Source organism: Salvia splendens, chromosome 6, assembly GCF_004379255.2.
Source record: "Salvia splendens isolate huo1 chromosome 6, SspV2, whole genome shotgun sequence".
NCBI lineage: Eukaryota > Viridiplantae > Streptophyta > Magnoliopsida > Lamiales > Lamiaceae > Salvia > Salvia splendens.
Window position 1 is genome coordinate 5,136,241 of NC_056037.1, and position 16,678 is coordinate 5,152,918.

Sequence of the window (16,678 nt, forward strand, 5' to 3'; positions counted from 1 at the left end):
GGTCCCGTAGCTCAGTTGGTTAGAGCGTTGGTCTTATGAGCCGAAGGTCGCGGGTTCGAGCCCCGCTGGGACCAGTTATACCATTCTAGCCAATTTTTTTATTTACTCTTTATAAGCTCGTATATTTTGAGTAGATATACTACACTAAATTAAATGCCAATTAACTAAATGTATTTTCTTTAATTAATTCCGGTCCGAACTTTTACAAGCTCCGTATAATTGGCTAGATATATACTAGTACTAAATTAACTGCCATACTAATTATCTTTCTTCTTCTAAGTTGAAACTTCTGCTATTGACACATATAGCGCGAGTTGGCCTACTCTAATAATCTCTATTACTTGAAATAATAATAGTAGTGGTACTCTAATTAACTATTAGTAGAATCGAAAGAAATAACAAAGCAATTGAAACATAAATGAAATCAAAATAACAAAAACGAACTAAATGTAAGTTGGATCGATGATAGCCCTCAACTGTTTTTTTTCAGCCATACCGAGCACAACTGGCATTCGCCTCACACTTTGAGAAACGAATCAGAACTGGACTGGCATAACGAATCAGAATTGTAAATGCAAATGTACTTGAACAGAAAAAATATGTTGACTAAAATTCCAAGAACAATCGATCATCCTTATACCTATGAGCAATGCGGCTAAGAAACAACATTGAAGGAGTTGTTTATACCGATCCAAGTCTTAACAAAAGCAAGACGTGACATTTTATGATAGGAAAAGATCATCTAACAAATTTGGTGGTACATTTACTATGCACAACAATAAATTATCATCCTTCATTACATCCATCCATGTAATCATGCGCCACCCGCATCATGAGCATCCGTGCCTGCCATATCTTCTTTCGAGTTCTTGTATCTATAACACGAGGACACAAACACAAACAACACCATATTTAGCAAACTCAAACCCGCCAGCGACCAGTAGTATCAGCCCAGACGACTCCAGTTCAAGCTATGTTGAAACCAGTTTGACTTGCCTCCTCTCTCACTTATCTTCCCCACAACATACACACAAACACAACTGCACATGTATAATTTATTTTTTTAAAATAAATTTTTGTGATTTTTTATATTTAATTATTGCATTTTCATGGTTTTTATTTTCGATTTCAATTAATGTAGCTTCCAATTAATATTCAATTATTTAAATAACTTAAATCATGCAAAAAATGAGGACTGGAATTGGGGTGGATTGTATTGCTAAGTGTTAGACTGAAATGAGAAAAGCTAACATGACAGCTAAAGAATGAGGTTGGTTTTTTCAGGGCATGTTGTGAATGCTCTTAACATTGAACATAATTTTGGAGGAGTCATGGACTATATTAGAGCCCTCAATTTGCGGTTCATAAACACTATTCAGAAAAGAAGAAAAATGGGTACTTAGATTTATTTTTGTTTTTTTTCTTGTGTATTCTTTCATAAAAACACACGATTGTGCCACTCAAATTACTCACCAAAGTTGCTCACAAATATATGCAATATATCAGCTCTCTCTTTACAAATTCATACTGTATATGTACCAGTATAAGTATAAATGATTCATAATTTTAATAGTGCTTATAAGATAAAAATAGCAAAAATATGAATTATTTATCCTACCGTAAATAGTGGTAGATGAATGTATGAATTAGGTGAAGATAAATCACTCAAACCAATGGGAAAAGTTTATGATGTGATTTTACTTATTTGCTAAGGAATCTCTCACTTACTTGAAAGAATTGGTGAGGTCTAAGCGTTTTTCAGTTTGGATAGCTTAGGTATCTCATATTGACATGGTAGCAGCTATATATATGTAGTGTAGATACTATGATGCAACGTAACCAATCTCTTATTTAGAAACAAAATCTAGCAATTGATATAAAATACTATAACCATCCAAATCCAAGATTCGAACAAAGCAATGGAACATTAAAAATATCTCAAACTAATTATTATTTCTGATAATTCATACGCAGCCACCTTCTCTACTTTTAAAACAAAATTTAATAATTCATGCGTCTACTTAACATTATTTCTTTTTTCGATTTAAAAGATTAAGACTGTAGTGTAAACGTGTGCGTGAGTAACATATAGAAAAGGAAACATATTAAGTGTAGGTGGGGAAGTCAAATGAAATGGTGATTAATTATGCATAACTCAAATTTTGAATTATCATTTACACCTGACATAACCCATCCTAAGACCTACTTTCATTTTTGTTTCGAAAGCCTTATACTGCACAATTTTTTTTTCCTTTTGGTACTATATCATTATAATTTATACATTCATATTTCATACTATCATAGAGTTTACTTTCTGCCTAATGACCGTTAATTCTGTGATTCACTTTCTTGATTTTGCTAAATGACGTACTATTACTAATATAAAGATTTTGCAATATGTTTTGTCATTTCAAATATGTACACATACTTTACTTAAACAGAGAGAATTATTAATGAGCAATTTTAAAATGTACTTACCGTTCGATACACATCCAAAGTAGATTATTTTTTGAAAACATACCTAATTATCTCATTTTAAAAATTAATTAGGGGATTAACCTTTTTTTCTCAACAAGCAAAACAGTAAAAAGAATTTGTGGATAAAGGGAGTCAGCCGAAAGCGAAGAACAAACAAATACAGCAGTAAACGCTTTCACCCCACGTTATAGTATATACGTACAAAAATTGTATACATCTTCGCCCTATTCACTTCTGCACTCACAAATAGCACCTCTCAATTCATTGATTGAATTCTCAAATCCCAAGAGCCACATTCCCCCGATTGCATCGCATCCAATCAATCGGACTGTTTCAGATCAAATTGTTTCTGCTAAGGTATATCGCGATGTTACGATTTCCAGCAAAAAAAAAATGGTGTATAGCTGCTATTCGTGATCAGTTGATTTCCGTTCTAGATCTTGTGGATTTATTCGTTTGGTGTTTTTTCACTTCAATTTTTACCTGATACTAAATTAATCAGCAGCTATGTAGCTGAAATCTTGCTCCCTAGCTCTATTTCCCCATTGAGCGTAACTGTGTTTGTAACTTCATCGCCGGACTAGATAGGAAATTATTGAATCGGAAGCTATATGCATCTCTCAGTTTTTGGCCTGTTGCGGAATCGAAGGTTTAGTTTTGGTGGTGTAATCTACTTGGGTTGGTATAGATTTGTGTGGATCCATAGCTAATATTTTCTGTAATTGGGTATATGTTTAGATCTGCAAATATAGGAAAGTGAATATATTTGTGTGTTTATACAAAATGTGTTGGTTTGCCTTGTTGGTCAGGAGGATTCCTTAGTGCTTTTGGCAAATGCTTGCAATCATGGTATGCTCGTTTCTGCCACAGATGTGGTTGTATATGTTGATTTGATTTATACTTTAGAAAAAATCTTATCATCGGTGATGACCTAGTGTAGTGAACCGTTATGTTAAGAAAGAGTCATCAGGTTGTTAAGATATGCGTGTATCCTTTCCGTTGATGTGGTATTCCTTTTCTCAAGTCCAGTTTGTTGAACTCGATTATTTTAAATGTGTGGGTTGGTGAAGGTCAAGGTGGAGGTGAAATTCCTATTACTAAGTTTCAAAAACAACCTAGAAGTTCTGATTTTTCTAAAGATTGTATTTGAAATCTCATTTTCCTTATAAATATGTGCCTACCCTGCAATTAATATTTAATGCAGGTTGATTTTTTTACTGAATTTCCCCATTCATCATAATGATTTCCCTTTGCAGCTGTTAATTGTTGTAAAGAATCAAAAGGAGCCATGTGGAGATTCAAACCATTTGCACACAAAGAGCAAACTGGGCTTGAAGGCCGTGTTATTGACATCGGCAATTTCAAAGTTCAGGTTCGCAATCTAATTGCGGAGGGTGGATTCTCCTGTGTTTATTTAGCTCGAGATGCAGTAAATGGCTTTAAACAGTATGCATTAAAACACATCATATGTAATGATGAAGAGTCCCAGGAGCTAGTGACAAAGGAGATTTCTGTTATGAAAACACTCACAGGCCACCCCAATGTTGTTACCCTTCTCGCTCATGCTGTCTTTGATATGGGCCGCACTAAAGAAGCTTTACTTCTCATGGAATATTGTGAGAAGTCCCTTGTTAATGTGCTGGAGGGCAGAGGAGCAGGATACTTTGAGGAGAAACAGGTCCTAACAATTTTCAGGGATATATGCACTGCTGTCTTTGTAATGCATTGCCAGACTCCACCTATTGCTCACCGGTAATTGCTGTTTCACTTTTGTGTATGCAGAGGGATCTTCTGCATATTCTGGAAGACGACTCTTTAGATTTTCTTCCAATATTCACATAACTTTCTGTTTATTTCTGCTGGCACATTTTTTTCATGTGAGACTGTGAGTTGGTGCCTGGAGGCCTATTAAGTTAGGGAGGATGAGATAGAGGATATTTTTGCATTAAAATATGATAAGGATTTTAAGATAGTAGTGTTGGCATTGAGAAAGGGTTATTATGACGAATATGCTTAAATCGTGTATTGCTATGACGACCTCCTTGGTTTTGGGAAAATCTTTTAAAATTTTGATATGATGCTTCACCATCTTATTCTTTGCTGACATATAATCGTTTTTGTTCTTCGTTGCTGAAGAGGTTTAAGGATTTCTGTAATTTGGATTGGTAATAATTCTGAGTTGCATCATATAGAGATTTGAAGGCTGAGAATCTTTTGCTGGGGTCTGATGGCCTGTGGAAGTTGTGTGATTTCGGTAGCACTTCTACCAACCATAAGCGCTTTGAGAAACCTGAAGAAATGGGAATTGAGGAAGACAATATAAGGAAACACACAACACCTGCATATCGAGCCCCCGAGGTAGATGGAGAACCTTCTGTCACGATCTTATTTATGTACTTCTCTATGGTATAACTATTGATTCTTCTCCCTCATTGATTGGCTTAGATGTGGGATCTGTTTCGAAGAGAACTTATAAACGAGAAGGTTGATATATGGGTAAGTTGACGAATTTTTGAATAACATGATTAAGACCCCGCAAAATAATTAGTTAGGAGCTTAGGAACATATCTTCACAAACTCGGTAAGTACTTGATATGGAGCTTTTGTTTTCTGCAGGCACTTGGGTGTCTCCTTTTCCGCATATGTTACTTGAAGTTAGCATTTGATGGTGAATCAAAGCTCCAAATTCTGAATGGGAACTATCGCATCCCAGATCAACCCAAGTACACTACATTGCTGATAGACCTTATCAGGGACATGCTTCAATCTTCCCCTGACGACAGACCAGATATCACGCAGGCAAGCATTTTGCTTGATTAGCCATTCATCACCATGAACCTAGGTTAGTTGTAGATTTTGTGCCCGTGCCAATCATGAGGGCTGCAGTCGCGTGCATTATTACTGATTCCTTTATCTGCTTGCTATTTTTGCAGGTGTGGTTTCGTGTTAATGATCTTTTACCAGATGAACTGCAGAAATCATTACCTGATACGCCTCCTGAAATGCTACAGAACAGTACTGATGCCACAGGTAAGAGTACAGAATTTAGTGTTTGGGAATGTAGTAAAAATATAAACAAGAACTTTGATGGTGTACACCTATCAATCTGTTAGTTTACTCCAGAGTGAATCTGATCAACATGTACAGAGGTGCATAGTTCTGAAATTTCAAAAAATTGTTTTAATGTTCTGCTAGTGGTTCCTTGCATTTGAGGGTTTGATTGTATTATCCTACATCTTCAGGCACGGCAAAGCCTGTAAACAAGTCTAGTCCAATGCCTAGGAGGAGTCCTCCTCCTCCCCCGTCATCTGATGCATCCCGAAATGTGTCATCAACCCCAGCTAATTCTAGAATTGGTGAAAATGATGGACCTTTGGGTTCTTTCTGGGCCACTCTGCATTCAAAAGATTCAGAAGCCACAGAGGAAAAGACCAAGCCAAAGTATGATGAAGACTTAACTGACCGTAGATCATCTGGAAAGGATAAGGTCCGTCCTGATGGGCATCTTGCCTCTCGTGTACCTCCACAAAAAGAGCAAAGTTTTCATTCTCCTCTTCAGAAGAATGTGCAGGGAGAATCAGTCAATAGGCCTGGCGATTACCCATCTACGGACTTAAATCTGTTTGTTGATAGTTTGAACCATAATTCTGAAAGATTAAAACCATCCAAAGCAGCAGAAGTTACACCTTCCTTTCAAAATGATGCTTTTAATACTTTTATGGCTGAATTCGACGTAAGTAAACCAAGTCCAAACAACAACCGTCGGAAACCAGAGAAAGAAGACATGTTAGAGTCTGAGGTTGAAAAGCTGAAGGAGCAGCTTGCGAATGTCAGTGCAGAGAAAACAGAAGTGACCTCTAAATATGAAAAGCTCTCAGCGATTTGTAAGTCACAGCGACAAGAGATACAAGACCTCAAGCATGCTCTAGCTGCAAGAACTCCATCACATAGTGCGGATTCCTCGAGAAGCCAAGCTTCTCCTGGAGGCCAATCATCTACCACTCCACAGGTATTTTTGTTGGTCTTAAATGATCTTTCATGTTTTAATTTCAGCGCCTTACTCTTGCGTATTCTTCATTTGAGTAGAATGAGAAGATTGAAGGAACAGTCTGGGAGCTTCAAGAAGGTTTCTTTGATCGGAGTTCTCCTAGCCCAGATTCTAAGCAGTGGCAGGCCTTTGCTGAGGCTCCCAAGCCACAGGCCACATCAACATATAATACTTCAAAGTCTGTTAGAACAAGAAACGGTCAGCAGAGCAAGCAGGCAGGTGAACAGAATTCAGGTTCAAATTCTTGGGGATTTGGAACTGATAGTTTCAAGGTGGTTCCTGCTGCTGCTAGCTCTAAGGGTAATGTGCCTATTGGTGAATTAAATAATTCGCAGCGTTTTAGTGAATCGAAGAGCAAAGACAGTAAGTTTGATTCCCAGCCTGCTGGATGGGCTGGTTTCTAGTTAATTAGGATGAGAAATCACAAGTGAAATTGATATGTCGAGAAAGTGATACAGACAATGAAAAAGAGCAGGAGTTGTGTTTGAATATTTTATTTTGTAATATATGATCCTGACAAAAGCACACTTATGCATCTTCCATGGTTTCCTTCAATTTATTCAGCGAGTGGTGTTTGCACTCTGCTTTGGTCTCTTTCAAGTTTTGAATTTGCTATGTTGATTTTACTTGGTGCTTGATTATAAGTATTGAAGTGTGCCTCGCGTTATTTAACTGTGAGAATTGCGCTGTGTGCAGCCTTCCCTGATACATTTAATTGTGAGAACTGCCCCTAGTTACGAAGATCTCTTCTTGTCAACAATCTAATTCTTTTGATTATTAATATAAATTACAACTCTAAAATCATCCGACAAAATTTGTTTCGAGGAGTGCATATAAAATGTAAAAATAATATACTTTCATATTTACATTATTGTCAACAAATCTTGCTAGACTGGCGTTAAAATATCTTAAATAAATCAAGTTTATGTCTAAAGACCGCTAATGACATTAAATATTACAATGTGCCATAAAAATGCGTCTTGCATTGTCTGGTGACTTTTTATAGTTCACTATTATTATTACTAATTTCTTTATGAAAAATATTTATGTTTTTCATTTGGATTTGTCCACTAAATTTGGTCTCTATTTATTTAAAATAAAGCTTTTATTTTAATGAGATGAGTCTCATATTTCACTAACAAAACCTAATCATTTTTTATATCGATTTTTCTCTTATTTTTATTAATTTTATATTATAATATTAAGATTATTTTTTGTAAATAGAAATAATATTAAATTATACAGATAAATGTACATAAAATGGCATAAGGGACGTCAAACATGTTCGTACTTGGCCGTAAAAACTAAGCAAAATAAATTTGAGTAAATGATAAGGATATAATTACGAAAAACATTCCGACATGCAAAGTAAATGGTGTTCATACTGTGTCATACACATATATAATGCTATATTAAAGTAGATTATGGCAAATGGTGGTAATGTCATATCAATTACTCCTACTACACTGTTACCATTAAACTAAATATACAAATGAAATATGACAGATAAATCAAAATTTTAAAAAATAAAGTGTCTTTGAAGCCGATCAGTAAAATTTAATTAAGTTAGTCAATCAACATGTTGATTTTGCCAATTTTGAATGCGTTGTAGAGGATTATATATGATTGAATACTACTTTTTGGATCATTTTTCGAATTAATCATACACACTATGTCACTTAAATGCTTAGTATGTATTGAAAAGTGCATATTCAAACATGTTTCTTACTTGGTTTTAATAACTGAGCAAAATAAATTCGACTAAATGATAATGATAATTAATAAAAAAAAACATCCGACATGCATAGTAAATGATAGTATAATAGTACTCCTACTAAGCAGGACTATAGTAGACGACTATGACAATTAAGAATGTATAAACATTATGAATTTAATTAACTACTTTCAATAATTATACAATGAACCAAATCTAATTAAAATTTATAAATTAAATATCATTTTTTCTTAATTAATTTAACGTTATGAATGTTAGGCCATCCACAACGTTGTTCCTATACCGTTCCTATACCGTTCCTTAAACCACTATTTGAGGGCCCCACTGTACTTTTTTACTCCATTCCTTAACTAAGGAACGGAACCTGCAACCCTCCGTTCCTTAACCGTTCCTTAAATTACTATTCATTCTATTTCAATTTTTATTTTTATTTCCAACTAAATTAAATTAAATAAACACACTTTATTAAAAAACAAACATACTTTATTAAAAAACAAACATACTTTATTAAAAAACACACAATATTAAAAAAAATTACAACTTAAACTTAAAAAAATTAAAAAAAACACACAATTCAAATCCTAAAAAAATAAAAAACACACAATAAAAAACACACAATTAAACGTGGGAAAATAAAAAAACTACTCCGCCGGCGAATCATCCTCCGGAGGCGGTCGAGGTTTAGGGGGAGGGGGAAGACCAAGTAGTCCTGCCATATGCACAATTCCGTTCCACCAGGCCGTGTATTGGGCGTACGAGAAGCGGGAAGTGTCCGCCATTGTGGCGGTTATGTACGCCACCATAAGTGTGTTCGAGCCTCCTTGTGAGCCCGATCCCGAGGCCGACTGGCTTGATTCTCCTCGGCCCTTCCTCGCTCTAGCCGCTTTCGCCGCCTTCGTCCCTTGCGGACGACGGCGCCCACGGCTAGATCCCTCGTACTCGGCGGCCGTAACCCCAACCTCCTGCGTGCCACGATCACTGGGCGCATCGGTGTCACCAGACGAGTACTAACCGCTCGTCGTGTGCTTCGTCCGCTTTGAGGTTGATCCCGAGCTGGAGCGGACACCACCGGCCCACCTTTCCTCGTCCTTGACGAGCTGCCAAATATCAACATATTTGAACTGTACACCGGTGTCCTGGTGGAAGGCGCGCAAAGCCGCCCTCAGTATGTCGGCGCCCGAAGCTCCGCTTTGGTAGTGCGCCGCTTCGGTGGAGTAGATCCCGCAGAATTTTTTGACCTGTAAATCGACTCGGCCAAAGTGAGCACGAAGCATTGTATATTTGCGCTTCCGGGCCCCTTTCGGCTTAGTCTCGTGGTAGACATCACGGACCTTTTCCCAGAAGCACTTGGCGGCTTGTTGGTTGCCGACGATGGGATCATATGAGACGGTGAGCCAGGCGGTGTACACCGCCTTTGTTTCTTCGTTGGTGTAGGGATGCCGGCCCAGATCCTCCGGCTCCTCCTCCTCATCCTCCTCGGGTGCCTCAGACGCAGCCCTGTAGCTTCCACCGCCTCGGCCTCCTCCCTGAGTGGGTTCAACGGGGATATCCTCCCGAATCTGGGACAAACCCTGGGAAAGCTGTGAGCGGGAGCCTCGAGCGTAGGCATCCACATCGAAAGTGGGTGGTTGGTACCCACCCGGCGTCGCCGACCCCTGCGTGCCTGGCGTCGATGACCCAGAACCACCAAGTGTGTTGTACATGGTCTCCCAATCGCCGAACGCGTTGAGATCCCACCCTCCGGCGCCGCCACCACCGTAATTGCCGTCGCCGGACATTTTTTGAAGAGATAGAATATGAAAATTGGAGAGAAATTGATGTTGATGTAGGAAGAATAGATGTGTAGTTGTGTATAAAATGAATGAATTAGGTGTATTTATAGAATAAGAAAATAAAAATAAAAATTAAAAAAATTAAGAAAAAGTTAAAAAAAACGGTAATGTTACCGTTTAAAAATTTTTTTTTTTATAAAAAATTCGATTTTTATATAAAAAAAATAATTATTGCGTCAGCAATGACGTGTCCCACTCGCGGGCCGGCGAGTGGGAAGCACGCACGCACGGGGATCGGCCACGTCGCCCAGGCGCGTGGCGGCTTGTTCCGTGCCGCGTTACGTGCCGTCGGCACCCGGCACGGAATGGGAACGGGACGGGAGCGGAATGCAGCGCCGCAACGCGTTCCGCGGCGAAACCGTTCCGGCGGAACGGCACGCGGAACGCCGGCGGCACGCGTTGCGGGTGCTCTTATGATATGTAAGAAAAAGCTGAAAGGAAAAGAGAATTTTTTTTTCCCATCATTCTCGTACTTGAAACCACACGTGGGAAACGACTCCAGAAGCGGATTTCAAAACCCTGTTCTCTATTTCAATACAACATCCTATTTCACGTCCGCGTACATCTCCCTCCCAACATACGCACGCACCTACTCACTCTCAAGCTCGCTAATTGTACACACGATTTCGATCCCTCGTATACGCTTATTGCTTTAACTCGCCGAATTAGCAACATTCTCGAGATTTTTCTGCGCGGCGGTTGCAATTATTGGAGTTGCTGCTAGGGTTTCGTAGCTCATAGCTATAAGGAATTTGCTAATCTTCGATCTCCAGAAGCTACTTATGGATGAATATGGGCCTTATGACAGTAGCGGTGAGTAATTGAGCAGAAATTTTAACCTTTCCGTTTTTATCTGTGTTTATCGGGAATCAGTTTGGTTTTATTGGGATTTGTAAATAAGTTGGGGTTAGGGTTTGCGAAGTTATGTGCATTGTTGTGATGGTGATATCTTTTAAATCGACTGGTATTAGTCCATCCGTACAATTGCACCTTGGGAATGATTATTCTGAATTTTTTACTTTAAAGAATGGATTTTGGGAATGTTTTACTTCTAAACAGTAGAATGATTTATCGGGTATCTTGCTAATTATTCATGTCACATATACTGCAGCATAGTCTGAATATTTTTGATTCTGAAGTTATTACTTCGGCTTCGGCAATGCTTTATTTTGAAAGTGTATGTCAGTACAGAAATAAAGATGGCCATTATATTACTCATTTTGCATAAGGAGCATTTTGAGCCCACTGTTTGCTTTGGTCTTGTCTAACTGGCTACATGATGGACTTGGCCTTATTGCGATGATATATCAGTCAGCAAGTTTAAATTTGATAAAAGTATCGGTGTGAGTACTGAACTTATTTTTTGAAGAGAGTCTCAAGCAGATACTGTAGTTTATGAACATAATGGGGTGTTGATATATTTCTGTGTCTTGGCACAAATTCTAATAGTTCTAGTGGCAATTTTCCTCAATGTCAATGCCCCTATATTCACTATCCTTTTCGGGGCGTGTTTCTTCCATTTTAGAGTGTAACTGGTTGCCATCATTTGCAACAAAATATCACCGTCCATTGTCAAGTCAAATGCACATCCAGGAATAGTTTTATGACGCAGCATTGATTTTTCTAGGAGCTACCATCTATATATGCATCCCACAATGCCATCTAAAAAATTAGGTTCATGCACAGGTTATAAACGGAACCATTTGATCATTACATATTTTTGTTTTGTACGTTACAGAGAGATTATAATCACAGATGCAAATGCCATTATTGATTTAGAAAACTAGGTTCCTGTTTGTTGTTTGTCCAGTCATCTGTGGGATCATCGATGCTGAAATTTAGCAAGACATGAGACATGAATCATCGTAGCACCTTTCACTAAAAATGGGTGATGGGTATGCTGGCTTTACTTAATATTTGTATTGGGGTGATCTGCAATTAATTGGACAGACTATCCCAGTTGTTTATCAGTAAATTTTAGTTTGACAATCCTTAGGCTATGGACTGCGAAAATTAAATTTCTTTTTTCATATTGGAATCAGTGTGTTGTCTTTCCTTTTTATGAGAATTTACACAATCAATCATCAATCTCATTCCTCACCTCGTGGTTCCTTATTCCTAAGTAATGGGGTAGATCAAGAGCAACATTTATGATTAGTATTTGAAGGGCCCGAGTACTATTTTTATGGACGTAGTCTTAGAAATGAGATTTGAGGGATCTGAATGTCCTCTTCTCTTTTCATTTTGGTGTTGCTTCAGGAACTGATGATGATTTCCCCCCACCACATCAAAATAGAATGTCAAGAGGAGGTTGCATTTCTGGTAATGGAAGGCCTGCTGCTGTGGGTTCAATGCCATATACCAGGATGTATGAAGAGAATGATATGGAAGCTAAAATTCACCAGCTTGAGCAAGAAGCATACAGTTCAGTTCTAAGAGCCTTTAAAGCTCAAGCTGATGCCATTTCTTGGGTAAGCCTATATTCTTATAAATATATTTGTCCAGTGGATAAAATGGTATATATTCTTATGATCAGTTTAAACGAAATTTAAATCTGTATTTCAGGAGAAGGAAGGTTTAATTACTGAGCTTAGGAAAGAATTAAGATTATCAAATGAAGAGCACAGGGACCTTCTAAACAGGGTCAATGCAGATGAAACAATTCGAAGAATAAGGTTTTATAAGCGAGAAAGAGTTTTGTTTACTTACTGTAATGGAGCGTATGAGTTAATTAATCTGATGAAATGACTTTTATGTTTCCATCCAAAATTTGGGAAACAACATCAGGGAATGGAAACAGTCAGGTGTTGCTGTGCACAATGCTACTCAAGCCAGCCGTGAACCAGTACCTAGTCCATCCATCTCAGCTTCTCGAAAGAAGCAGAAGATAGGTTCCTCAATACCTTCTCAGTCCTTTGGTGGGCCAACTCCTTCTTTCCACCCTCAATCAATGGGTGCAGCTAACCAGCCATCTTCATCAGCAGCAAAGCGTGGACCCATGATGGGTGCGAAAGGCAAAAAGCATAAATCAGTGAGTTACACAGTTAAAGTACTAATGCTAGACATTTTTTTTTCCTAATTTAGTTTATAACATGTTTTACTTTGCAGATGCCTCCTGGTGCATCTTCAATGAAAATGCAGTATCCTTCCGGTCCAGCTGGAAGAGGTCAATTTAGTAACCGTATTGCTGGTGGCCTTGCAACTGAACCTGTAGAAGGAACATCATTTGATTCGTTGATCGGAAGGAAAGTCAGGACTAGATGGCCTGATGATAATAACTTCTATGAAGCTGTTATAACTAATTATAATCCTATTGAGGTATATCTAACTCGTAATGATATATAAACTACCTTAACATTTATTTGGTACTCAATGTGTCTCCATATACTCTTTCTTCAGGGACGACATTGTCTTGTTTACGATCTAGGTACTAATCATGAGACAATAGAGTGGGTTGACCTTACTGAGGTAGATACATGCCTTGTATTCTTTCATATAACATTTTGCTATTTTATTTGAAAGTTATATTTATTTCAAATATACCTTTAGCATTCTTTGTTTTAATCTGTGATATAGAATGTAGAAACACATTAAACTGAAACCAGATATTATATAAGTTTCATGAGCAAGATGCTTCATGCGTTGATGATTTAAACAAAGTCTTCTGTTGAAAATTTAATACCTGATACTATGATAACGTTACATGTATTTTCTACAGATACCTTTGAAACCTTTAATAAGAATCAATAGGCTACATAGACTTTTGCTCTGAGTAAGCTTAATTGAAGACTACTTTCTACTTTATGTTGGAAGCAAATAAAGAATGCTGAACATCTTCAACATCTTCAACTTGATAGACTGTTTAAAACTGAATTATGTAGAAAAAAAACTCCATTAATCTTACTTTTGATTATGCATCAATTTGTTGCATCTCTAGCCCAAGTTTGAATTGTGTTGATACAAGTTATTGATCAAGCCAGTAATAGGTTTCTGCTCTTAGTTCTTACTATTTTTTCCATGAAAAAAAATGCAACACAGTTGCTCTTTGTTTCTGTGCCACAAGGTTTCTGATGATTGTGTATCATTGTCAATCTGTGTTTTCTATTGTAATGTATACTTGTATTATCACTGACATGGTCCAATGTATGCATGTGCATCATGATTTTGATAATCTTGCCAAGATTGCATGTCGGATGATGATGATACTTCACACTGGAATGAGTCTTATATTATCGATATTATCTTTGCAGATTTCTCCGAATGACATACAGTGGGAAGGTGAAGACCCTGGAATTTCTCACCATGGAGGTTATGGCGGACCAGGTCATGGACCGAATAGACATCTTGGGCGGGATAGTGCTCCAGGTGCTGGAAGAGGACGGACAATGGTGAAAGGTCAATCCAAGAAGGACTTCCAACCATCACAGAATGGCATCGGAAAGAAGGGACCAGGTGACATTCAGTTGCTTCACACCGATACTCTAATTAAGGAGGTATAAAGTTAGGGTCTACTTCATACGCACTGTTATGGTGGTCTGTGTTTATTGACTAGTATTAACTGTGGCAGGTAGAGAGAGTTTTTAGTTCTAATCATCCAGACCCTGTAGAGATAGAGAAGGCAAAGAAAGTGCTCAAGGTTTAAGAATTGTGAATGATACTTTGTTTGATTTTTTAGTTGTTTCTGTATGGGACTAGCTGTGGTCTAATCTTTTGAAAAAAACAGGAGCATGAACAATCTCTTACTGAGGCAATTGCATGGCTTGGTGATTTATCTGATGGTGAAAGTGGTATGTTAAGTAAACTGTTAACTTTGATTTAATAAAAGCTGCATGCTTATTTCTTTTTGGTGACATAGTTTGGACTGTTGGCATTCATTCTCTGCAGCATTTTGTGTTTTTAACCTTTATACTCTTCGCCAGTACATGTGTGCCTTTTGCAGTTATAGTTTGTGGTTTTAACCTTTATACTCTACGCCATTCCTTACTTCTTCCTAATGTCCTTACAGATGAGGGTGGCCGTTTTTCACATGCACAAGGAATGGATAGGGAATGACAAACATCATTGAAATTATTGGCGATATGGATAGAAAAGATATATAGTGAATTGCCCGCTAGTGCTGGCGACAAAGGTCTTTTTCTAACTGTTATGCATCAACATGGTAAAGTTCCAGCTTTGACGTTAGGATTTTGTTGTACAATTCCATAATTCAGCTAAGCTTCCTAACATTTGTTTCATTGTAGCTTAGGCAAAAGCCACATAGCAGGTCGGTTGCCCCTTCATTAATTGGATAGTGCAAGCGTGCGTATATGTTCATTAATAGTTGGCATTAAGGTGTAGTCATGTAAAAAAATTGTGTTCATGTTGAGTTTTAGCTTCTCTTATTTAAAAATTTTGGCATCGACAATGATGGGCCGTTATTGAATAATAGCCAAAAGGCATAGATAGTGTTAATTATATATGCCGGCCTTGTATGATGTTTTCAAGCCACTTATCGTATCTGAATGCATGGCTAGTGAAGGGTGGCTGCTGCAGAATGCTACTGTTGATTTGTCACAGTTTGTTATGTTGAAATATGCAACTGTTTATTTGCCATAGTTGCGCAGCTGATTATTGGAATGGTTAGGAAAAAGCTGATGAAATTGAGGCGATTATGTGATATGGTTGCAGGTAGCCTCTCTTGATCATATTAGGAATATGTTGAATGTTTATCATCTAGTGATTTGGACATTGTTTTGTTCTAGTAATTTATTTTGGGCAATATGTAACTGGTAAATCGAAGTCAAACCAGGATCTAAATTTGTTCCGGGGGTGTTTGAAGGTATGACCATCTTCGGTCAAGAATCAATGCAATGATTTAATTGATGAATTTTATCACCTAATCCACTATTATTAACTTTCGTCCAAATACACTATTACTATTAACTTTGGTAAAATTTTAAATTTTAAATCAACAATTTTAAAAGTTGTGCCATTCTCATAACAAGTGTTTCCGGCCATGATTGAGATAGATGTGGCACATATAATTTAACTGTACGCAGATTTAGGTGCTATTCAGACGTAAGAGCATCTGCAACGGTGGACGGACGGCATTTGTCCGTCCGTGCCTGCTGCACGGGAGACGTTGTCTGTCGCTGTGCTCGCGCCGCTGGCATGGCGCTGCTCGATGCATCGAGCACGTGACGTGTCGTGCGCTTGATTGGGCAACGGTTATGCCGTTGCATTTGAATATTTTTATTTTTATTTTTTAAAAAATTCAGTTTTTAATTATAAAAACAGATTAAAAATAAAAAAGAATATTTTCCCAATCCCAAAAAAATAGCCGTTTTTTACCCGTTTTTCTGTATTTTTTTATTTTTTTTATTTTTCCCCCCAAAATCATCTATAAATACACACATTCATCATCCATTTTCCACATCAAATCATCTCTCATTCATATTTTTCATACAACTTCTACACCTTCATCTCTCACTCTAAACCTCAAATGGATTTCACCCATCTTATTGCGGAAGCGGAGCGCGGAGAACAAGAATACTACTAACAACATCGTGCCGCTTATGATGCATATGTCGCAGCGAATACCCCTGC

General features: G+C 37.7%; 2 protein-coding genes and 1 non-coding gene across 4 annotated transcripts; all 3 read left to right on the top strand.

The window, feature by feature from the left end:
• TRNAI-UAU lies at nucleotides 1–74 on the top strand. The gene has a single exon. It is a non-coding gene; the product is annotated as a tRNA-Ile (tRNA).
• Nucleotides 75–2,651: 2,577 nt separating this feature from the next.
• Nucleotides 2,652–7,119, top strand: LOC121809523 (probable serine/threonine-protein kinase DDB_G0280111). Its single transcript, XM_042210216.1, has 8 exons — nucleotides 2,652–2,835; nucleotides 3,735–4,230; nucleotides 4,671–4,836; nucleotides 4,924–4,974; nucleotides 5,095–5,277; nucleotides 5,412–5,508; nucleotides 5,721–6,487; nucleotides 6,565–7,119. The coding sequence occupies exons 2-8, from the start codon at nucleotides 3,767–3,769 to the stop codon at nucleotides 6,928–6,930; spliced, it is 2,094 nt and encodes a 697-aa protein (XP_042066150.1). The 5' UTR covers nucleotides 2,652–2,835; nucleotides 3,735–3,766; the 3' UTR covers nucleotides 6,931–7,119.
• Nucleotides 7,120–10,626: 3,507 nt separating this feature from the next.
• Nucleotides 10,627–15,646, top strand: LOC121808568 (protein EMSY-LIKE 3-like). 2 transcript variants are annotated; one of them, XR_006052225.1, is made up of 10 exons: nucleotides 10,627–10,906; nucleotides 12,353–12,564; nucleotides 12,659–12,768; nucleotides 12,881–13,124; nucleotides 13,202–13,411; nucleotides 13,493–13,561; nucleotides 14,344–14,545; nucleotides 14,661–14,729; nucleotides 14,817–14,880; nucleotides 15,099–15,646. XR_006052225.1 is itself a non-coding variant. In XM_042209121.1 (10 exons), exons 1-10 carry the CDS (start codon nucleotides 10,876–10,878, stop codon nucleotides 15,143–15,145), a joined length of 1,299 nt encoding a protein of 432 aa, XP_042065055.1. In that variant the 5' UTR covers nucleotides 10,629–10,875; the 3' UTR covers nucleotides 15,146–15,646. The 2 variants fall into 2 exon arrangements, 1 of the variants encoding a protein (XP_042065055.1); XM_042209121.1 differs by having other exon boundaries at nucleotides 10,629–10,906; nucleotides 14,344–14,586.
• Nucleotides 15,647–16,678: the final 1,032 nt, after the last annotated feature.